This window comes from Hippocampus zosterae, chromosome 13 (assembly GCF_025434085.1).
Source record: "Hippocampus zosterae strain Florida chromosome 13, ASM2543408v3, whole genome shotgun sequence".
NCBI classification, from domain to species: domain Eukaryota; kingdom Metazoa; phylum Chordata; class Actinopteri; order Syngnathiformes; family Syngnathidae; genus Hippocampus; species Hippocampus zosterae.
The window spans coordinates 7,834,346-7,857,523 of NC_067463.1; the positions used below are offsets into that span (position 1 = coordinate 7,834,346).

The 23,178-nt window shown below is 42.1% G+C and overlaps 2 protein-coding genes and 1 non-coding gene across 6 annotated transcripts; 1 reads left to right on the forward strand and 2 right to left on the reverse strand.

Moving 5' to 3' along the window:
• Positions 1-1,810: 1,810 nt before the first annotated feature.
• Positions 1,811-11,964, reverse strand: ttc26 (tetratricopeptide repeat domain 26). Of its 3 annotated transcripts, XM_052084805.1 has the most exons (19): positions 11,842-11,964; positions 11,410-11,474; positions 11,185-11,328; positions 10,833-10,925; positions 10,647-10,761; positions 9,963-10,012; positions 9,708-9,853; positions 8,732-8,903; positions 7,881-7,955; positions 7,700-7,802; positions 6,430-6,485; positions 4,658-4,711; positions 4,513-4,576; positions 4,337-4,425; positions 3,859-3,942; positions 3,703-3,772; positions 3,115-3,221; positions 2,759-2,892; positions 1,811-2,089 (listed from the first exon to the last, which is right to left on the reverse strand). In XM_052084805.1, the coding sequence occupies exons 2-19, from the start codon at positions 11,410-11,412 to the stop codon at positions 1,975-1,977; spliced, it is 1,674 nt and encodes a 557-aa protein (XP_051940765.1). In that variant the 5' UTR covers positions 11,413-11,474; positions 11,842-11,964; the 3' UTR covers positions 1,811-1,974. The 3 variants fall into 3 exon arrangements, 1 of the variants encoding a protein (XP_051940765.1); XR_007966281.1 differs by lacking the exons at positions 1,811-2,089; positions 2,759-2,892; positions 4,337-4,425 and having other exon boundaries at positions 3,144-3,221; XR_007966280.1 differs by lacking the exons at positions 1,811-2,089; positions 2,759-2,892; positions 4,337-4,425 and having other exon boundaries at positions 3,144-3,221; positions 4,456-4,576.
• Positions 11,965-12,317: 353 nt separating this feature from the next.
• Positions 12,318-12,390, forward strand: trnar-ccu (transfer RNA arginine (anticodon CCU)). Its single transcript has one exon. It is a non-coding gene; the product is annotated as a tRNA-Arg (tRNA).
• Positions 12,391-13,021: 631 nt separating this feature from the next.
• LOC127613185 (mitochondrial glycine transporter B-like) lies at positions 13,022-22,299 on the reverse strand. 2 transcript variants are annotated; one of them, XM_052084126.1, is made up of 8 exons: positions 21,982-22,299; positions 21,720-21,824; positions 19,096-19,220; positions 17,185-17,269; positions 16,314-16,493; positions 16,059-16,227; positions 15,819-15,982; positions 13,022-14,455 (listed from the first exon to the last, which is right to left on the reverse strand). In XM_052084126.1, exons 2-8 carry the CDS (start codon positions 21,732-21,734, stop codon positions 14,333-14,335), a joined length of 861 nt encoding a protein of 286 aa, XP_051940086.1. In that variant the 5' UTR covers positions 21,735-21,824; positions 21,982-22,299; the 3' UTR covers positions 13,022-14,332. The 2 variants fall into 2 exon arrangements, with proteins under 2 accessions (XP_051940086.1, XP_051940085.1); XM_052084125.1 differs by lacking the exons at positions 21,720-21,824; positions 21,982-22,299 and adding an exon at positions 19,989-20,822.
• Between the last annotated feature and the right edge of the window lie 879 nt (positions 22,300-23,178).

The window sequence follows — 23,178 nt, forward strand, 5'->3', positions numbered from 1 at the left end:
TCAGGAAAATAAAATGCTGATTGCAGCCTTCATTTCCCCTACAATGGCAGCTGAACCAGAATCATGGTCAGCCCGATGCCTTTTTTTCTCGTGACAGCAGAGGAGACACCTGTTGATAACACGACATGAAACATGATAGCAAGACCATAGGCCGAATTGACCCACTAGGCGTGTGTGGGTTGGGGGGGGGGGGGGGACACGGCACTTCAGAACAAAGCCAATACAGTATTGGATACCCCCCTCCTCCACTGGCAGGTAATATGCTAGGTCTAATCTACATTAAACAAAATCAAAGAGCCTGTGAATATGTCTCTATTACAACATGCAAGGTCGTGCAGGAGGGTGGGGGTTATGGGCGCCTGGACCCACTTTCCCTTGATGTCCAAAGTGCCTTTAAAAAAAAATGCATGTGGTATCTTTAAAGGCAGCGAAGTAGATTCTGTTCTCATCAGTAACCTACAATGTACAGAGTGTTCCAAAAGTCTTGGGCACATTTGAAGTCCTCATATCTCCTGAACTATGAATGGTAAGATAAAAGTCGTGCCATTTTAAAGCTAATTACATTAAGTTTTTCGTAAGCCTATTGATTTTTAAATTTCTTTTCAGACCCATTGGTCCATGGCGTTCACTCAACCAGAAAAGGCGTTTTGTGTGCTCGAATTTGCAAAAACTGAATCATGGACTGTTGTTCAACATGCTTTTCACAGAAAATTCGGAAAGGAGCCACCAGAGAAGAAGCCCATACTGAGATAGCATGCTAAATTCATAACAGATGGGTGCTTATGCTTGAAATTGAAGGCACGAATAACAGAAGCTGTTGCGACAATTGACAATAACAAGAATCTGACTATCGGCTTGATGTGTGTCATGTGACTAATGGTGCTCACGTTGAACATCTTTGAACATTCCATTTAAAAATTGAGTTTACAAGCTTTCTGAATATACCAGATGCGTTTTTATATCCTCAATAGTTTCCGAGATATTCAATGTCAAAATGTGCCCATGACTTTTGGAACACCCTGTACTTTATTCGCAGCTCACAAGAAAAATTGGAACTGATGACGATATTCCTGTTCATGTACAGCTTTGTTTTGATTCCCTTTTCTTTCCAAGTCGGAGTAAACTCAATCTGCTTACATATTGCAACTATTTAATTTTTATTTATTTAGTTTTTTGCAATGGCACCAAATACCTAAAAAATGTCACCTACAATAAAACAATTTTAAAGCCTTGACTGTCCTTTTATATACTGGAGTCAATTTTATTAAGGTATTTAATTTCATTTTTTTGCATTTAATTTCATTTATTTGCATCAAGACCACACCCCCCGAAAGTGTATATTTCTGCACATATCAGCCACAAAATTCTGGATAAAGGTTAAAAAAAAATTATGAGCACCTGCAGTCTACAAAGATCTAAGAGATGTCATAATAAAAAAATAATGCTCACTTGTTATTGACACACCCTGTAATAGAATCCATAAAACCTGAGCCTATTTGAATGTCTAATACTAGAATGTTCAAAAATTCCCGTGGCTTCTGTCATTTATACATCGAACTAACTTTGATTTCTTTACACACATCAGCTATTTAGTTTCTGGGCAATAAAATGAAAGCTCGAGAATCTCTTCCGTCTATCTATCCGTATCTTTGGAAAGGCAGAATATTGAGATCTCATTAGTTTGTGCAGGTATGGCTAGTAAAACCCTGGTTTGTCATTTCAATTCATTTTTATCCACTGCAAAGTCATTTTTTTGTTGCTCAATCGACTGATCAAAGTAACTCAGTAAAAATAACAACGCATTCAGTGCTCATAATTAAAATGCACATATATTTGATTAAAAAATATAATAATACAGGCGGTACCACCATCTATTCACAAAACTAAACCCAACTAATCATGTTAGCTTTAAGCAGGTATTCATTGTGACACGCGGGCAGCTGATGTGTGCGGCAGCGTTCACACATGACTTGGTCACGAGAGGAAGACTCTGTTGTCTTTGGCCCACTTCCTCATGGCTTGAATGATGTATTCCACCTGCGGGTTTCCGGAATTGCGTAGCAAGAGCACCACCTCCTTAAGTGTCTCCCTGGCACAGCAACAACATGCAAAGAGGCCTTCCATCACTCATTCTTATTTACCTAATTTTTGATTAATGATGACTCGGGGGGAGGGTGCGAGTTAATTTACTCAATGTTCGATGGGCGGGGGAAGGCATCTATTGACCATTATTCGAAGTACAATTCTATGCAAAAACAATTATGGATTGTGGGGTCCATCCTGGTGCAGATCCAGCATTTTTTTTTGAGCACCATCAAGATCTTTACATCGGGACGCTTTCAAATTCAGTCTTTGGACGTTTTTGCACTCAAATTTGAGCAGGTCGCCGGGCTTCTCTGAGAACACAGAAATGAACTCACCTGGGCTAAAACGGAGACATAAATACGTGCTTTCCTCTCATTTTGAATGGATAAAAACAATTTGAAGCGCAACGGTGCGAGTGATTATGAGATCTGCCTCACAGGCAAGAGGTTCTGGGTTCAAATCTCGGTCTCCACATGAAAGTCATTCACCCTTTGAAGGACAGCGGTTACTACAGTGGACAGCTTATCAGGTTACCAGGTGCACGGAAGGGTTAAAATCTGAACGTTGTCCTTAGGTGTGAATGTGAACGTAAACCTTACATCGAGTGCTCGTGGAAGAATAATGAGAAGTGTATACTGTATGATAAAAATGTTGGGATAATAGCCAAACATACTTGGACTCCTTGTTGGCTAAAATGAGCTGAAAGATGCCAACGCATGCCCCTCTCTTGCCCTCCCAGTAGTTGGAGTCGGGGTCCAGCTTCTCCAAAGCGTCAAACGCTTTAGCTGCATAGTAGAACTGGCCCATCTGAAACATCAACAGAGGTGTACTATCGTCATACTTTGTGATGTCAATTTTGGGGCTTAACACTCCGTACTTTACCGACATCAACAGAGGTGTACCATCTTCATACTTTGTGATGTCAATTTTGGCGCGGAACACTCCGTACTTTACCGAGCATATGCATGCCAAATAGCTTGTAGCCAAAAGCGTCACTGTTCACGACTTAACACGTGATTCCATGGCTACCTTATAGCAGTCGTTGGCGATGAGCTGAAGCAGGCTGAAAGAGTCAGAGGAAGTGCCCATCTTCAAGTAAAGCTCCCAGGCAAGACGACCCTTCTGGTTCATGATGTCTGACAAGGAAGAGGTTTCGCACAAGAGGAGATTTTAGTCAAACGGTGGCACCGAAATGGAAAATGGAAGCATTTGTGCTTTGGAATATTATGAATCGGAAAATGGTGGACCGGTGGTCCAGTGGTTAGCACGTTGACCTCCCATTTCGAGGTCATGGGTTCGATCCCGGCTCTGGCCTTGTTTGCATGTTTCCCCCGTGCCTGCGTGGGTTTTCTCCGGGTACTCCGGTTTCCTCCCACATTCCAAAAACATGCATGGCAGGCTGATTGGACGCTCTAAATTGTCCCTAGGTGTGAGTGTTTGCGCGGATGGTTGTTCGTCTCTATGTGCCCTAAGATTGGCTGGCAACCGGTTCAGGGTGTCCCCAGACTACTGCCCGAAGACAGCTGGGATAGGCTCTGGGACACCCTGCGACCCTTGTGAGGATGATGAAGAAAATGGATGGATTGATGGATGAATAGGAAAATCCAAAATACTTACAGCAGCGGGCTAGCCAGCTGAGGTATACATAGTCACTCTTGATCTTCTCACTCTGAATCAGAAGAAAAATCTGGGAAAAAAAGCATGAAAATGAGAAGTAAATAATCTAGCGGGGGGGGGGGGGGGGGCAAAGCGGCCACCCAGGTGCTGTGGTACCTCCTCCGCTTCTTTGAAGTTACGGATGGCTGCCTTGGCCTGAGCATAGTTGAAATTAAAGGTATCGTTGTTGTAGAAGTAACCCTAAAATGAAAAGCAAACTTAGACCAACGTCTGTATTTTATGTTATTATGAATTGTAACATTTTTAACTCTGGCATGCTATATTGCATGCCAGAGTTGAGAGAGCCACTTAGAGGAATATTTTTTTTTACTCATTTGTGCATGGCTGTGTTGTGCTATCGTGCACACCAGGAGTTCAATGAATTAGTTACAGTGTGCAAACGCTTTTAATTATTTACATTCTATTTTATTGTTTCAGTAATATACTTTACTAGAAAGTACTATATTATAACGTACGATGTTTCTCATTCAAAAGCTTTGGAGGAGGCTGGAAATATCAGCTCAAACTGACGCTTGGTGCTCACATAAAATGCATTTTATACAGCATGACATAATACACAGCCATCGATAGGAACCTTGACTGAGTTGAGGTATGTGAGCACATCATCAAACTTCCTCAAGAGGAAGAAGCAGGAAGCCATGCACTGTCTGCCAGGAATAGTGTCTGAAAGACGGCATACAAAAATAAACACACGCTTAGCTTGCCCACACAGCTCCAGCACCAAAATGTTCACATTTCTTCTCAGCGTACCGATTTTGCTGGCTAAGCCGCCGACCAACTGGAAGAACTGCTGGGCAACTTTCAAGTATTCCCTCTAAGAAAATGGACAATGAGTTAGTTCACACACTCACGCACCCCCGACATATTAAATGTAATTTCACAAACAAACACTCACCGCTCCAAGCTGTTGCCCCAAAGCAGCATTGACCACCCCTTTCAAAATGTACTCCTGCCAAAAAGTAATCAAGTATTATGACAAACTTCCTTTCAGTGATTTCTTAAAGCGTGGTACTTGAACTACTTGTGGTGCACGGGCTCCCTCTAGTGCAGGGGTGGGCAAACTTTTTGGCTCGGGGGCGACAAGGATTTCTTAAATTTGACAGGTGGGCCGGGTCAGCACAAGATTCGGTACATATAAAAAACTGCATAGGTTGACAGTCCACAACAAACATCAACAGAACAAAAGCATTAAAGTGTGAACATACTTTTTTTAAAAAATGAAAACAGTGAAACAGCTATTGTATATGTTCTACATGAACGTCCAAGTATGTTAACAACATACGTGTGTGACAACACAAGCAACAAGTGCAACAATATATTGCCCAAAAACTGTAGCAGACAGTACAGGTATATAAAAAATATATACAAAACATTACAAAGTTAGGACTATTTGCTACAAAATGAAATGAGTAAGAGACCTGGTGGCTTTTCTTTCCTCTCACTTACTGTCTCTAACTTTACCTCGTCTCGATCACCACACATGACAGCATTGCTCAGCTGCTGTCGCGCAACGAACATTTGAAGCCAGCCTCGGGGCGCTTCGAAGTCTTCGATGCTCATAGTTAGCGCTATGGAACTCGCCTCCTCTCTTATTAGCGGTCCAGTTTTTAACATCATAACAATCAATCAAACCATTCTAGGAAATGTTAATTTACTCGAGCCACAAGCAATTCACTCTGAGCATGGAAATTGCTAGAATCGGACTGAGTAAGAATCGCTTCCTTGTTTTTCAAAGTCTCGTAGATTTGAGTCTTTCCGACTCCAGGCGTCTCCTGAATGTTTCGTACTTTGTTACCCGGCTTCATTTAATCACATACATCTGATATCTGTATCAGATGTATATCTGTATATCTGTATCTGATACATCAGATACAGATCACTTTCCCTTCCTCGGTCATTACTCTCTCCCTCTTTCTTCGCCTTCCCCTCCCTCCCTGTGCTCTGCAACTTGAAATAACTGCACCACCTTGTGTTGAAATGCCTGTCATTACAAGTCCAAACGAAATGAATGCAATCAAACCTTAATTGTGCGCCAATCTTCGGCGGGACGGATTAAAAAGACAAACGGCCCGCGGACCGTAGTTTGCCCATCGCTGCTCTAGTGGTTAGTGAAAGAATCACTGAATGAATTGTTCAGACTGTATATTTTCTCACAGTGACTCCAACAAATTTGCCATTACAGCACATTTGTGAAATGGTTTAGTTGTATTAACTTTCAAAACACATTTTCTTTCTGAAGTGTTCAATACATTTAGTTGGGCCACGAAAACCAATTTGAATCGGAAAATCGGTTTTGATTGAACCAAACAGAATTGAATTGTTAATTGTCCTAGGTTGCACAAGTTGTAAAGTTCAACCTGAATGTTGTGGAGAAATATTCATGAGCTCAAACCATCATTTGAAAAGATGTTGCCAACTTTTCAGAGATCATATCATTAGACCAGCAGTGGTTCTGTGCTTACATTACAAAAAATGCACAATACAAGAAAAGCGAAACTGAAATAGTACTTGCAGGGTGACCTAATTCGTCAGATTCTCACTCAGCTCAATAATGCTGACAATCAGAAGTTCTGTTGGACTTTAGAGGCATATTTTTCCGATACATTTTGGTTGATCTCCAGTTTGTGCCACGATTAGCGGGTTATAGGTATCAAGGAGAATCCTCACCTGAGGCGTCGTAGGCACTAAATCTTGTATGAGGTTGTAAGCTTCCTGGACATCGTCTAGGAGAGTCATATGTAACATTTGATTTATAACGACTGTATACTTTACTTATACTATACTACTTTTGTTGCATCACCCCCACGTTTATTCCATTGGCAGTAACACACCAAAAGTATTTGCCACCCACCAAAAGAAGGTAGGAGAAGAAGTCAAAGAAGAACAAGAACAAGAAATGGAAGAATATCACGACGAAACAGTAGAAAAAGAAGAAATGGAAAAAGAAAAAGAACAAGAGATGGGGAAAAGAGAAAAAATGAAAGACGAAGAATTGGAAGAAGACAAAGAAGAAGAAATGGAAGCAGAAGGCAAGTTGTCATGGCAACAGATGTGTGAGGTAGCATTAGTTTAGCAGGCGGCTTCCTTCCACCACAATAAGGATTTACACCAAAAGGTGCAATAACTGAGCGGGATTGTACAATGCAGGATTCCAAATAAGGAAAGCCATTTTAAAAGAAAATGAAAACGTTTTCCGTTGTGAGGAAAAGTTTTTTGCGGTTAACATTGTGGTGAGTTCGTGAATTCCCTTGGATGCCCCGAGACCGCGCATTCTATATCCCTTATTTTGATTGTTGTGTGGTTAAAAATTTTATTCTGGGCAACATAGAAATAGGTGAAATTTAGAACGCATGATAAGGAAATAATGGTGGGTTCGCTAGCAAAACTAAATGGCCAGCACCTTCCACAATATGGCAAAGAAACCTGAAACATGGAGTCAGTAATGTTGACAATGGCGAAAAAAAAAAAGTTTGACAAAATTTGTGCCACATAACTATGGGGCTGTCACAAACAAATCTTTTTGGAAGAAATTAGCCTCTTGATTATGCCGTCCACCGGCCCAGCGGTTAGCGCGTCAACCTCACAGTGCAGAGTTAGGGATTCAATTTCAGCTGCGGCCTCCCTGTGTGAAGTTTGTATGTTCTCCCCGGGCCTGCGTGGGGTTTCTCGGGGTACTCCGGTTTCCTCCCACATTCCAAAAACATGCATGGCAGGCTGATTGCACACTCCAAATTGTCCCTAGGTGTGAGTGTGAGCGCCGATCGTTGTTCATCTCTGTGTGCCCTGCGATTGGCTGGCAACCGGTTCAGGGTGTCCCCCGCCTACTGCCCAAAGATGGCTGGGAAAGGCTCCAGCACCTCTTGCGACTCTTGTGAGGAGAAGCGGATCGCAAAATGGATGGATGGATGGCTTATGCCATAATTTATGAAAGGGTCACCTTGTCTCAGGTAGTAGATGACAAGGTTGAGTCGAGCCTCAGGGATGACATCGATCAAAGGGGGCAGCACCTGCAATGCCCCCTCGCCGCCGCGAAACACCACCTTGGGTATTGAAAAAAAAAAAAGAATAAGAAAGTGGCCCTTAAGTGTCAACGTTTGCACTCAGGAATGAGAGTTTACCAGGTTGTGTCTGATAAGCTCCTTGTCAAACTCAAAGGAGCAGGAGGAGATGTCGATGAGGTTCTTCAGCTTAGCCTGAGTGAGAGGAGGGAAATCAAATGTGTAACTGTTGATGACAAAGGCAAACGACAAATCACTCAAACGCCAATGATTGTGTATTTTAAAAATGAATAATAATAATAATCCGTTGCGCCTTATATATGGATCAACATTCAGATTTCTTGGACGTAGTATTTTAAATGTTCTGTAAAGCGCTTTGTTACAGCTGCAGTGGATGAGAAGGCTCGAGATAAATAAAGCTGTATTGTATTGTATTCCCTTCAACATGGCTCCATCTAGTGGATGCATAGCGCAACCACAGCCGGCTTCTATTCTATGCGCCTTATAATGCGGTGCGCCCTACACATGAAAATGGTTTTAAAATAGGCCATTCATTGAAAGATGCGCCTTATACTCTAAATCGCCTTATAGTGCGGAAAATCCAGTATTTAAAGAATTGGACGAATAATCAGTTATTGGTATTTTTAAATGCTAAATATCAGAATTGGTATCAATCACCAAAAAAAAAAATCCATATTGCTCAGAGCCTACTTAAAATTCCAACAACATCAATTTGTTAGATTCATTAAGAACTTTTTTATTTTCCATGGCTAAACTGCTAAGTGCAATAAAGAGCTTGAAGCAAGCACTCGTCCTCTGTTGTGAAGAACGGCTTACCATGTGCTATTTGTGAAGTTCGCTGCAACCATTTGCCGCTCCTAACGGAAATGTTTTGCCCACAACTCACAACTAAATAACTCATCAAGCGACGGGTTGTGTTTCAAGGAACTCTGATGAGACCGAGTGCATACCTCAGCTGCTTTGCCGTTGTACAGGCTGAAGTGGTTGCAGGCTTTGAGATTGAGGGCGATGGTGGAGTCTGGGATGTTCTGAAGGTACGCCGCCAGCACCTCCTGCGACACGTCGTAGTAGCCCAGCTTGTAGTAACACAGAGCCACGTATACCTTCATCGCCAGGAAGTTTCTAAAGGAGCAGCAAATACAGATACGACACTTTGTTGGGTACAAGAGCGGACAGGAAAATGCTCCCTTAACAACAAGACTCACTCTTGATTTACATCATTGTCACGACCACTCAGTAAATTGACATCATATGAGTCGTTTTTCGCCGAGGATAAAGAATGTGCTTGAGTTAGGGCTGAATGATTTTGAAAAATCAAATTGTGATTTTTATCCCCTCCACCCTCATTGTTGCAATTGCATATGCAATTATTTTTTTAAGGGACTCCCCAAATGTATTTTCAACTAACACAAGCATTAAATTAATCTGTATTACAATCAACAATACCGGATTTATTATGCAAAATTGTTTTTGGTCTTCCAGGTTAGGTCTGCTAACGTGCACCCGTGTATCACATGGTCACCCAAATCACCCTTAAAAATCATGTCTTTGAAAAAGAAATGAGTGTTATTCACGGGATTTTACAGTAATAGAGTAAGACATTTAGTCGGTGAGGTTCAGCAACAGGTGCATTTTGTTTCTGAGCTGTCAGCGCTATAAATGATAACGCGTGGTCAAATCGGCACAGTGTGAGCTTTTATTGGTCAAAATTAAAAACCAAAAATTAAGTCGACATGTTTTAAATCTGCGTCAAAAATACATTTGAGGACGCATCAAGCCATCTCTGACTAAAGTTTCCTGCTGACCAGTGTTATGAGTAGATACATGAGGCCCATCTAAACATATAGAGTAGCTTTTGCCTAAATAATGCTGCGCCCAATAAAGCGACCCCCCCCCCCCAAAAAAAAGCTAAGAGTGGATGCTCACATGTTTTGCCTGAGGAGGTGTTTGTAGATTTCGATGGCCTCCTGGTAGTCTGAACGCATATAGTGGATGGAGGCCAAGCTCAGCTGGTCCTCCGTCACATCCTCCAGATTCTGGTGGAACTCCATCAGCTTCTTGTTGTCATTAAACTGAGATTCAGGTGCATTGGAACACAAGAGGCGAGAAAAGAATAGTTCAATGTGAACGTGGCTACAAGACTTTGAGAAGGAGAACTAAGTATTTGGGTTGTTTTTGTACCTTATAACCCAAATGGAAGAGGAGTCGGTTTTGGAGGGGAGACTTTGGCGCTGCAAAGACAACCAAACCAAGGCAACAGCAATAATAATAACACGCTTTTTGCCTGTCCGCCGACCAATGAATTTGTTGTTGCTGCCCAGTGAAATAAATGCCTCTACCAAGGATTTCTCTCTGTGTCTCTCTCTCTGTGTGAGTTCTTTATTTGAATACTAGAAATTCAATGAAAGTCATGTTGTGTGGTTTTTGAATATTGTATTTATATTAATAACAAAGAAAAGGCTTTTTTTTTCAATTTGTGATTTTTTTAAATAATCCCCCTTGTACTTTCTGGGTTTTTGCTTCTATTTTTTTTCTTTCACCAAAAACATTCTTGTTCAGATTTTTCTTTCATTTTTATGCATTTATAATTTTGAGTGTGTGGGATTATTTTTAAATCAATAAAGCTAAGAAAATATTTGTTGTTTTATAATTTGAGTACCTATTTTATTGTGTTTCCCCCCCCCAAATAAATTCTGAAGGTTTTTCATTTTGTCCTAAAAACTAACTGAAGTAATTGTTTTTGTTCTACATTTTGTACGTTTATTTTAAATACCCAGAACAAAGACCAAAGTCATGTTTAATGTTTTATTGTCTGTAAGCTAAAACTTTGATGGGTGGTGATGTGGGTAGTGTGCATTTATTCACCTTTCAATGCAGCCTCCTCAGCCTCTTTATAGAGACCCAGAAAAAACATGGCGCAACCCAAATAGACCCACACATCAGGAGGACAATCAGGCTTTGCAGTCAGTGCCTTGTACTCCTGTCACAACAATGGCATGGCTCATTGCATAGCAACATTTACAATATCATGTAAAGACTATGTAAAAGTACCTCCATAGCTCTCTTGTAATCCCCCAAATGAAAGGCGCAGAAGCCAATCCAAAGGTCTGCATGCTCCTCTTGCTCTCCGATACTTCTCTGGAACTATACAGAACAAAAGTAATCAGAAAGAAATCATATTGTTATCGTAAGAAATTGGAGACTGATTTATAAATACAATCTTTAGAAGGTCTGATTTATGAGGACGGACAGACAGACGGACAGACAGACGGACAGAAAGACGGACAGACAGGCAGATAGATAGATAGATAGATAGATAGATAGATAGATAGATAGATAGATAGATAGATAGATAGATAGATAGATAGATAGATAGATAGATAGATGTGGGGGGGCAAGGCACCTCCAAAAGAGTTAGTGCTCCAAGGTAGTCTCTCTGTTGCAGATATTCTTCCAAAGTGGGAACTTTGCTTTTGTTTTTCTTCTTCTTCTCGCTGACGCTGGCCGCCGTCTCTCCCCCCACGGCGGGCTTCACGCGAGACAGGATCTGCAAAAAAAAATTCAGTTTTTTGAAATGCATACTTAATATTAAGCTGTCACGAGGAAGATGATTGGAATGACCACTCACCATGTTGATAACTTGAGACGATAGCTAGATGAGAACCCCTGTAACCAAGATAACACTTCTGGTTCCTGTTGAAAAAAAAAATAAAAACAAAAACAAAGCATGACTACATTTCTTTGCTCGGACCACAACCATGATACCGGATGACGTTATGACAGGTGGCGTATGAGTCTCTTTACGGTCACCTGGCAACAACAACTCCCTCGCTTATCAGCAAGCCCGTTTGAAACACATTCAGTTTTCATGTAAAAGGCAAGTGGCGTCGTTTAAAACGTATCAGTGTTTGTTGAAACACCACACAAGTTAAACATGTCCGAAAACAACGGGAACCGAAGCACCGACACAAGACAACACGTTGCCAGTTTGGTAGTTCATGATGAAAAAAGTTACACACTGTGAAATGTTATTAAACAATTAAACATTAAATAAACACACCTCATAGGCCGGTTTCCCGTCCTCAGAATGTTTGCAAAGCAAAATGTTAAATTATAGTTCAGACTCCTGACGAGAGTACGACAATACGCTTCCTAGAGGCCGCCATCTTGGTTTTCTGCTTGGTTATGACGTAGTACTCTTGACACATGAGTCTGGAAGATGATTTAAAATAATAGAAATAGTTATTTAAAAAAATAACTTATTCATCGGTGAACACTTACGTCGAGATGATGTTCTAAGGGGTGTGTCAGGAGACAATAGATAAGACGACTCAGCTTTCGCTCCAAAGTGGCCTCTATTCGTTGCCTAGCAACGCCAACATAGATTCTTCTGTCCCTTCGAGGTGATACCAGCAGAATATGTTGTGCTTGGAGAACTATTGTGTAAAGCATCTTAAAATATATAAATAACATTTATTTATAGTATTTACAATATTTAATGTAGTTATTAATACAACGACTCGTAAGTGACCACGCGCCCCAGTGGCCTAATGGATAAGGCACTGGCCTCCTAAGCCAGGGATTGTGGGTTCGAGTCCCATCTGGGGTGGTTGAATTTTCATGCTTTTCTTAGTATAACCTGAAAAGGAACTTTTGCAATGAAAATTTATCAATCAAAGAGCAAAGGCAACCTTGGAATACACAAATCCATTTTTGTCTATAAATGTGATGTGCTGATGACTGAGTGTGCAACCACTAAAAATCTTTTACAGGTAAGTGCTTAAATTCCAGATAATTTATTTACAAGGATTTTTGGGGAATCGCTGTGTCGCACGTGCCATATGTTATACATGTATACGTTTTTGAGTGAGATAATTCTCACCACTTTATATAAATTATTTTGCTTATCAATACAGAAACAAAATGATAAAACATCCGCCTGTTTCAGTCAGTTAGGGAATAACATCATGGCTCCAGCCTAAACCCACTCCCACAAACCAATTCGTGCAGCAACGTGCTGAATCAGTGAGGTCATGACAGAACAATGACTATTGACGCCGCGTGGAATGTTGCTGAAAGAATAGAGGCAATGTAAAATGGCGATGGGATGAAACGCTCAAGATGGCAATTGGCATGTTTACATCAGGTGTTGGCAACCTTTCCTCCCACCCCCCATTAATGGGAATTATTCCTCAAATAATGCACTCGAGGGTCCTACTAGATTTATTAAACACACGATACAGAGTTCAAATAAATTTATTGAAAATGTGTATTTATTTACAATAAAAACTGACAGGCAGTGTTCGCAGCAACACTGTACATACCAAATATGTGCGATAATGATGAAATGGTCACCGCGCATAGACAGCAGTGTACTGTGACATGATATCCTTCTAGAAACACACACACACACAAAGGAACATTAAGACACTTGTCAGCTGCCATGTTGCTACCAGAAGATCATGTGATCAGTAACTGCACAAACATGTACTGTCAACACGCATATTTGGCAGTTTTTGCATGGACATGTCAAAATATCAATATATTCAAACTCTATAGAAATATGTACAGAAAAGAGAAAAGTGCCTTCAATTGTTATAAACTAGTCACTGTCTGCAATTCATTTATGCTCACGGTCAGAAGGCTTAGAACATGTTTTGTCAAGGTTAGCATGTTTCCGCAAATAGTGGCGGGGGGGGGGGGGGGGGGTATTTTCATTTGTTTATTTTCGATGGAGCCATCACGTCAGTATACGAGAGTGCTAATCTCTACATAACAAAATGTCGTTAAATGGTGATACCACTCGGGGGAATTCATTGACAACATATGGTAGGAGTGTGCACTTTAATTCATCTAACAGAAATTTTACGGAACAAACATTTTGTGTCCCTGTGTGAACAATGGCAACTATAAACTGAGATTAAAATGACAATACTATACTTTTCATTTTCACGGCCACAATTTGAGGAAATATGCCAGACAAATATCAAACTTGCCTTTTTTTGTAATTAAATTCGGAGTTCATTAAACACTGTTTAGGCAATGCTGATGAGCGAAAAATCCCCCCCCAAAAAATTTTATCTGCTAATTTGTCTTGAAAGAGAAATGAGCGATTTCTCGCTTGACTAAGAATGACCGAGTCAAATAGCAAATGTTTGAATAAATAAATAGTGTGAGTAACCTTTTATAACAGGCTTGTGAGCAGGAGAGCAATTAGCCAAATTTTTTGTGCATGTGCGTGGTTATTTGTGATTGTCTGAGCCTAAAACTAAACCCGTTTTATCGGTGGAGGTTTGTTGGAGAGTCAATAACCCTGTTCAATCGCATGCAAGCTCAAAAAATATGCCACAATTCAGTGCAACTCAACCGGTCAGTGTTGCTACTTCGCAAAGATTTTGCTTCAAAATCTCACATCCGCACATCGTAGAACACATTTTCACAAATAGTTATAATAATTTCGCATGAAACACACGCGCACACTCATTCACACTACACCCAATCGCTCTCACGCTACAGGCTTGACAAAATTCTTGTGTGCCTCGCCGCCATCTTCAGGACTTGAGGCCCATGCGAGCCATCAGCTGTTCGTAGACAGTCCAGGCCATGGCGGCCATCAGTGTGCGGCGGAGGGACCGAGGTACGGCACCGCGGAAAAAGCCGCCAAGGCCGTGTTTCTGAGAAGGAAAACAACGTTATGTCTCACTAACTTTGCTCAAACACACTCAATGCTGTGTTGGAAGTGTAAATACAACGGAGACAGACATCTAGTTTGGGGGTGAAGACTCATGACTGTAAGTGTAGATATCATATCCGTGCGTGTGCGTGCGGGCGGCCCGGTAGTCCAGTGGTTAGCACGTCGGCTTCACAGTGCAGAGGTACCGGGTTCGATTCCAGCTCCGGCCTCCCTGTGTGGAGTTTGCATGTTCTCCCCGGGTCTGCGTGGGTTTTCTCCGGGTGCTCCGGTTTCCTCCCACATTCCAAAAACATGCGTGGCAGGCTGATTGAACACTCTAAATTGTCCCTCGGTGTGAGTGTGAGTGCGACTGGTTGTTCGTTTCTGTGTGCCCTGCGATTGGCTGGCAACCGATTCAGGGTGTCCCCCGCCTACTGCCCGAAGACAGCTGGGATAGGCTCCAGCACCCCCCGCGACCCTAGTGAGGATCAAGCGGCTCGGAAGATGAATGAATGAATTGCGTGTGCGTGCTTCATCAATTTAATACATCGGAGCTGTTGCTGTTAAGGAGATGCTCAGTTGAAATTCAGCTTTCTGCCACTGGGTGGCAAAAAGACCTCAGTTATTTATTTGTCCACAATAAATTGAAGAAACCTCACTGAAAGGCATGGATAGGGATTTAAAAAAATGTTTTTTAAAAATCAAACGTTGAAATACCTCACGCAAAGACAAAGCTTTTTCAATCGCTATTTCTGAAATAAAATCTAATTGCTACTTGTTTTTTTGTGGTCATAAGCTTGACTTGAGACTCAAAGCTTGATTCAATTCAGGAATTCTTTGCCTGTTGGACATCTGGTTGGCTGTCAACGTTGACACATCAATAAATGTTTCGTCATTGGAACCAAACATCATATGTGAATGGGTCGCGGGCCACTTTTGTAGGGGAAAAGCTGGGTTAAGAAGCCCTGACCGACCGCAGTGATTCCAAACCAGTGTGCCGCATTAATTTATCTAATGTCAAGGGATGAAAATGATCATTTATTTGCTAAAAAAACATGTATCTGTGTTCATCCATTCATGCCAGTAACATCTAGTGACAGACAGAACATTTAAATCCTCTTCCAATCCATCATTAACTGGCGTATCCAGTATTTAAGACATCTTTGTTTGGTGGTATGCTGTGAGTTTTTCCGAATGTAAAATAGAGGCCGTGGATCCATAAAGTTTGGGAAACACTATTTTGGATCACACCACACGTCATCAAGCACACACTTGGCATTTTTTTCCGCTGCCATGTGTTGGATGTCACACATTTTAAAGACCTGAAAAATCACTAACGCGTGTTAGCCCGTCTTGACACAAACCTTATAGATGTGGCGAATAGCGTCCGCTGTGCTCCAATGCGACGGGCTGACTTGAATGTGCGTCTTCACCACATCGGCTGGCTGCGTGACCACCGACGCCATGACACCCGCCACTACGCCGCAGCTGAAGTTGACCAGGGGCATGTAGACCGACGACGTCACCTCTATTAATAATAATAATGATTTTTTTTTTAATAGCAGCGTGGTGTAGTTTTCTTGGGAGAGTGTGTTGATTCAGACCTGGTGGCAGCGTCTTCTTGGTCTGGCTGTAAAACATGACATAGATCCCAGAGAAGGGGGCGTCGCGCAGCAGCGTGGCGGTGAGGCCGGAAAACAACGCTCTCACTCCCTCCGTCTCGTACATGCTCCTTAGAGCTCCGGCTACGCTCACGTAGCTGTAAAATCCACTCTGGGACAGATAAGCGTCATTTCATCACCGGTACTTTTTCAATGAAACTGTAGAACTGTCATCCCTTGCGGTGTCTCACTTTTTACCTCAAAGCGTGTTTTGATGACGGTGAACGGTAACATGCAAACCCCGGCCACCGCTCTGGCGCCAGCGCCCAGGAGCACGGCCTCGCCGGCGTTGGGCGCCCGGTCCAGAAAGAAGTGCTGCTTGAGCGAGTAGAAGGTGCTGAAGTAGATGCCCACACCAGGGATGCAGCGGACAAAAGACTGCCAGGGAGACATTTATAACATTAAGGCTCAAAATAACTTCTTAGTAGTTGTATTTTTTAAAGGTTCTTCACAGGGTCCTGAACAAGGTTATTTTAAGTGAACGAAAACTGACAAAATAACGAAAACTAAAATTGATTAAAAAAAAACGTTTTTGTTTCACTTGGTTGGCTGCATACCCTGTGAAAAAGCAATATTGTTTGCTTACTTGACCTGTCAGTCCGCCTCGCCTCGCTCCCTCCCCTCCTTCCTCCCTCTGTTGGGGGGCAGTGTCTTTTTATGTTTCTTGGATGGGTTGAAACCATAAAATGAATTTTGTTGTGGTGTACTTGTGACATGTGCAATGACAATAAAATAGATTTCCATCTCTAGGACTTTGACGCCCGCATGTATTTCCACCTCTCGGTCTGAAGGTGGGATTGCTGCATCAGCTGCAGACGGCAAATGGCATGAGACCACCAAATACTAACCTGGAATTCAACCAATTACTGGCAATTAAACAAAACAATATATCTTGACGCCTTGGCATTGTGCTTGCAGTAATTTGTGAAGAGGAAACACTGAACAGTGGGCGGTCTGTTGGGGCCAGATATTTGGGGACTCTTTACAATGTGCCAAACTGAACCGAACTGTCCCACCTAATGAAGAGGAGGCTAAACAGTCAAAGCAATTTGCTGTCTTTGTTACTCACTGGAGAAACTCCTTTCCACAGGCTGAAGACACTTTCTGTCCTTATCACGTTGACGAAAACACTCAACATCCCCACTTTTGGTGAACTGCAAGAGGCAATACAAAGAGGATTGGTCACACATCAGCTACCGCAACATGAAAGGACCGTTTTGTATCCTTAGTGGATGATGTGACAGCCTACAAGCGATGTGTGCCCTTGTCAGCGAGTGCCAAGAGAGCATGTGGAATGTGTGCCAGAGAATAAATGCTCCCACACAACACAAACACATTCACGTATGTACACATACAGTGCCCTCCATAATTATTGGCACCCCTGGTTGAGATGTGTTTTTTAGCTTCCAATTATTTTATTTTTTTTCTAAATAATATGGGACCTTAATGGAAAAAAAGAGAAAAATCCAACCTTCAATACAAGTGCATTTATTCAGTGGGGAAAAAATCCCACATAAAGAAATAATTATTTGACATCAAATCACCTGTTCCACAATTATTGGCACCCTTAACAATTCCCAGGAAATAAATATAATTGAAGCATTTCTGTCATTTCTACAGTAGTTTACAAAGTTTACCAGAGTATGTAGGAACATTTAATTAGTAATTCATCACTTCCTGTCTCCCTGGGGTATAAATATGACGTGACACCGAGGCCATTTCTCTTATCCACTCTTAAACATGGGAAAGACAAAGGAACACAGCATACAAGTGAGGCAGATGTGCGTCGACCTTCACAGGTCAGGCAGAGGCTACAAGAAGATTGCCACTCAACTGCAGCTGCCCATATCCACTGTGAGAGGAATAATTAAGAAGTTCAAAACAACTGGAACAGTGGTAAACAAGCCTGGACGAGGAGCCAAGTTTATTTTGCCACCACGCACAGTGAGGAGGATGGTAAGAGAAATCAAAAGATCTCCAAAGCTCACTGTTACAGAATTACAACAAATGGTAGCATCCTGGGGTCACAAAGTCTCCAAATCAACCATCAGGCGCTGTCTACACGCCAACAAGCTGTTTGGGAGGCATGCACGGAGAAAACCTTTCCTCACTCACAATCATAAACGCAAGCGTCTGGAGTTCGCCAAGCGGTATTGGGGCTTCAACTGGGACCGTGTGCTTTGGTCAGATGAGACCAAGATTGAGCTTTTTGGCAACAAACACTCTAAGTGGGTCTGGCGTACCACGAAAGATGCGCATGCTGAAAAGCACCTCATACCCACTGTGAAGTATGGGGGTGGGTCAGTGATGCTGTGGGGCTGTTTCGCTTCCAAAGGCCCTGGGAACCTTGTTAGGGTGCATGGCATCATGAATGCTTTGAAATACCAGGACATTTTAAATCAAAATCTGTTGCCCTCTGCCCGAAAGCTGAAGCTGGGTCGTCACTGGGTCTTTCAGCAAGACAATGACCCTAAACATATGGCCAAATCTACACAGAAATGGTTCACCAGACACAAAATCAAGCTCCTCCCATGGCCATCTCAGTCCCCTGACCTCAACCCCATTGAGAACCTGTGGGGTGAGCTGAAGAGGAGAGTACAGAGGAGAGGACCCAGGTCTCTGGATGATTTAGAGAGATTCTGCAAAGAGGAATGGCTGAAGATCCCTCTTTCTGTCTTTTCCCATCTTGTGAAACATTATAGGAGAAGATTAGGTGCTGTTTTGTTGGCAAAAGGGGGTTGTACAAAATATTAACACCAGGGGTGCTAATAATTGTGACACACATTATTTGATGTCAAATAATTATTTCTTTATGTGGGATTTTTTCCCCACTGAATAAATGCACTTGTATTGAAGGTTGGATTTTTCTCTTTTTTTCCATTAAGGTCCCATATTATTTAGAAAAAAAATAAAATAATTGGAAGCTAAAAAACACATCTCAACCAGGGGTGCCAATACTTATGGAGGGCACTGTACATACCCTGGTCTGGCTTTGTTCTGCAAGGTCTGCAGCCGTGTCTTCACCAGGTCCAAAGGCTGGAAGAGCAGTGTGGAGCATGTGCCGCTGAGGGAGCCGCACATGAAGGCTTTGAGAGCTGGATGAGCCTGAGGACACAAAAGGACGGATGGAGGGATGGAGAAAGGAAAAGAGGGACACACAAAGCACATACAGAGGGGAAAAGACGGGAGGATGCAAAAAAAAAAGGGGGGGGGACACAACTATCATGATGACAACAGTTCCACAATGGTGTGACATTTTAGTGACCTAATTAAATCAGCGTATATAAACGTGAGTGAGTCACGACCCCGTTTAGTCGAAACGTTCTCTCGTGGTGAATAAAGACGGGTTCACGGAGCACGCCTGCTTCTTGCACGCGTGTCCACGTTCACGCAACAAAAAGGTAAAAGTGTAAAACGAGTTTGTGTTCGCACGCATTCACATTATCTCACAGTCACACAAAATGGGATGACAAGAGCGGTGGCGCGCGCACGCACACACACACACACACGCACACACGTAGATGGCTGTGCTGCATAAAGACAGACAGGAATACGTTAACAACACACAAGTGATGCACAACGATTGAAAGACAAGAACACACAAATTCATAGAATTAAGCGGTTGAACACTATTCGGTGCGGAGATGAAAATGTAAATCCTCAGGGACAGTCTAATTTTTTAAAATATTAATATTTCATATTTAATACCCAGCGTTTTTCCTTTCTGAATTCTGATTGTAATTTCCCCATTGCGGGACAAATAAAGGATATCTTAATCTTAATTGTGCTGAAGGTAAAGAGCAACCTTCAACACTGTGTACAATAACCGACCCCCAAAAAGTTCACATGCTGCGTTCTGCTCCTAAATCCTACCTTCCCCCACAAGCTGCTTGACCCTGGGCTAGAAGGCTGGTGGTTTTCCTGCATGTTGGCTCGGTTCACCTCACACTACGAAGTGATGGCGCCGTCGCGAAATGCATGTCAGCGAATGAAGCATCACTGGATGCCACAGACGCAGAAAGACACACACACGAAAAAAATAAAATAAATAAAATCTAAGGCAGGCTCGCCGTGCACCCTCCCCTAGTTTGGCCACCAAAGCGGAGGTTTATAATCCAGGCGACGCTTTCCACGGGCTTCTATCTTTATCTTGCGGAGACATGCTTCCACATCTGCCCACCCCCTTGCTGCTGCACCACATCTTTGTCAAACTGCATGAGTCATGGCATGCTGCTGTGTGTTACATGGCGGTAAAATGTGTGCATGGCGTCATTCAGCGGCCACTTTGTCTAGCAAAATGGCGGTAGACACTGAGGATTTGATTCCCAGCCACATCACTATGCGGTGAGAGATCATCAGGTGTGCATGCAAAAATATCCCCTTTCACCTTATTGATCTGAAAATGTGTTCTTAAAACAAAAAGATCTTGATTCATTTACTGTATCTTTGCCAGCATCATATAGGGACTGGCAGAACAATTACATGATGGAATAAAATGAAATGATTAACCTGTACAGTGGAACCTTTTTTAACAGACCAACGGACAGAAAATCCAGTCCAATCAAAAACTTTCAATTCTTTAAGCATATTTACAATAATTTTGCACTGTAGTGAGAAATTATTTGGCTACGAAAAAAATTACAAAAACATTATGTATACGATTGTACAGTATTGGGTGTTTTTAGGCCACAAACAAAAAAAGTACATTGATGCAAAAATAATAGTTATCTTATATATTAATAATAATTTTGTCCATCCTCAGGATGCCACGGTCCTTTTATGGTGTTTATGACACATTTAGGCCCTGAAACAAATGATCCCAAGTTGTCCCTAAACGTTAACCAGTACTGTGACACAGTAGCTTGTTTTAAACGACACCATAACTTTATATTGACTGTGGTCTCCTCATTCAATGATTAAAAGTTAAGCAGCTTGTGAAACGTACCGTCTTGTTTTGGTCTCAGGTACAAGGGAAGTCAACTCTTGCAGTTACAATATGTGAAATTGCTTCATCAAGATTTTTATCATAAAAATCCATGACCAAAGAACGAAAGCTATTTGCTGAAAAACACACCTACTCGCAATAGGCAGACATGTGATACTCCACTCACTGCAATAGATTAATCGATCAGTCCTAATGTCGAGCCATCACTGTATATTGTTTATCAAGAGCGGAAGACAGGAAAACAAAACTTTTCAGGGCTGCTAAATTTGGTGTAACTCGTGTAAACATTGCATACTCATGGTTCGGCACCCATGGCTACAGATACTCACAAATTCTTTTTCCTTTATTGTTTTCACTCAATTTTTTTGTGGAAAATACAAATGGTGTATTTATCAGCATTTGTTCAGAATTATTTACCCCCCCCCCCACATACACACACACACACACACACACACACACACACACATTCCAATGTAACTCACAGGGATTTTGACTATTCGCTGTCCAACCTGTTCTTTCGCCCTGCAAATAACGGGGGCTCCACTTTATAAGCATTTTCAGGGAGGCCTCTACTATTCGCTAATTGATGCTATTCGGGTATTGGTCGCGAAACCCTCGCGGATAACGTCTGGACAGTTGATTTCAAGCGGCCAACTCACCGCGGCCAACTCCATCCTCACGCCGCTCGATCTGGAGGTCGAGTCGGGGGGATCCTTCTCGCTGACCGCTCCCGTTTTGGCGGCGTTTCAAGTCAGATAATGCCACTGAGAAAGGGGACAAGAACGCGGGCGTGAACATGAAGGCATGGCGACAGCGGCGAGCTAGCATCGGCTAGGCCAGGCGGCGGGTGTGGTGGGAAGGTGAAGGGCAAGCTCGCGCGGTGTTCAGCCGAATCAGTTATAGTTCATAGCTAACACTCACCTCAAGACAAGTTAAGGAGTTACAAAGACGGCGTTCACTCCAAACATCTTGAAAAACGCCATGTTGTTGTTTGGGGGCGTACGCAGAGAACACTTACGAGTATAGAGTCAGATCAATCTACGACGACTTCTCCAAGTTTAGCCACACACTTCATCCGACAGCGGCACGAAAGAAACGCCCAAAAACAAACAAACAAACAAACAAACAAACAAAAAATCCCACAGGCAATTAGTGTCGCCAAAAGTTGCTGCTGGAATTAAGGCGAAACACAACACTGACGTCCACGCGCTTCCGCTTGTAACTTAAAGGGTATGAACAGCTCCGTACATTTCAAAATAATTTAGATATGGACTTTCAAAATAAAAGTTCACAATTTAATATCAAACTCTTCCGACTCAACATAACTAGTCAATTTGTCATAAAAAACGAATATAGTGATGGGTCCTCGTATGTTTTAGTACAAGCGACGTAAGATTGTTTATCTGATACAAAAAAAGACCAACATACAAATCAAACCCACAAACAAAAATGCAATGCCAAAACACTGCCAACAGGAATTATGTAAACAAAAAACAGTAACACGTATACACAAAAAATAAAAAACGCAAGAAATGTTGTAATCACAGCAACAAAGTGGAAGCAGACATTACAAACTACAACACAAATGCAAAAAAAAAAAAAAAAAAGTCAAACTCACCAATTCAGAACCGAAGCATGACCAGTCCGATGAGAAGCTGTTTCTGGCCTGGTGTGAACTTCGATTCACCACCATCCTTTGTCAAATCATTAAATTCTAATTACTGTAAGTCTTGCGTTCATTACACAAAATACAAGCTTTGAAACCACCCACGGACAAGATAACGTCCATTGTGTTTAAAAAGTTTTTCTCCAAAATATGGGCAATTACAGCACCCAGTAATCCGGGAATCCCGCTAAGGTCTTTCAGACGATCTGGTCTCACAGGACAAGTCCTGCAGTGTCCCCGAATGACTTGGCAAACTGTTTTATTGGCCTCAACTTACATGTTTTTGTTGTTGTAGCAGTCTTTTTAGTTAGTGTATTTTGGATTTCCGCAGGGGGTTTTTTTTGCTTCCACTTTGCTGTGATTGCATTTCGTTTTTGCTTTTTATTCGGCATTTATGAGTTTGTTTTTTGTTTGCATAGTTCCGTTTGGCAGCATTTTTTTACTTCGTGTTT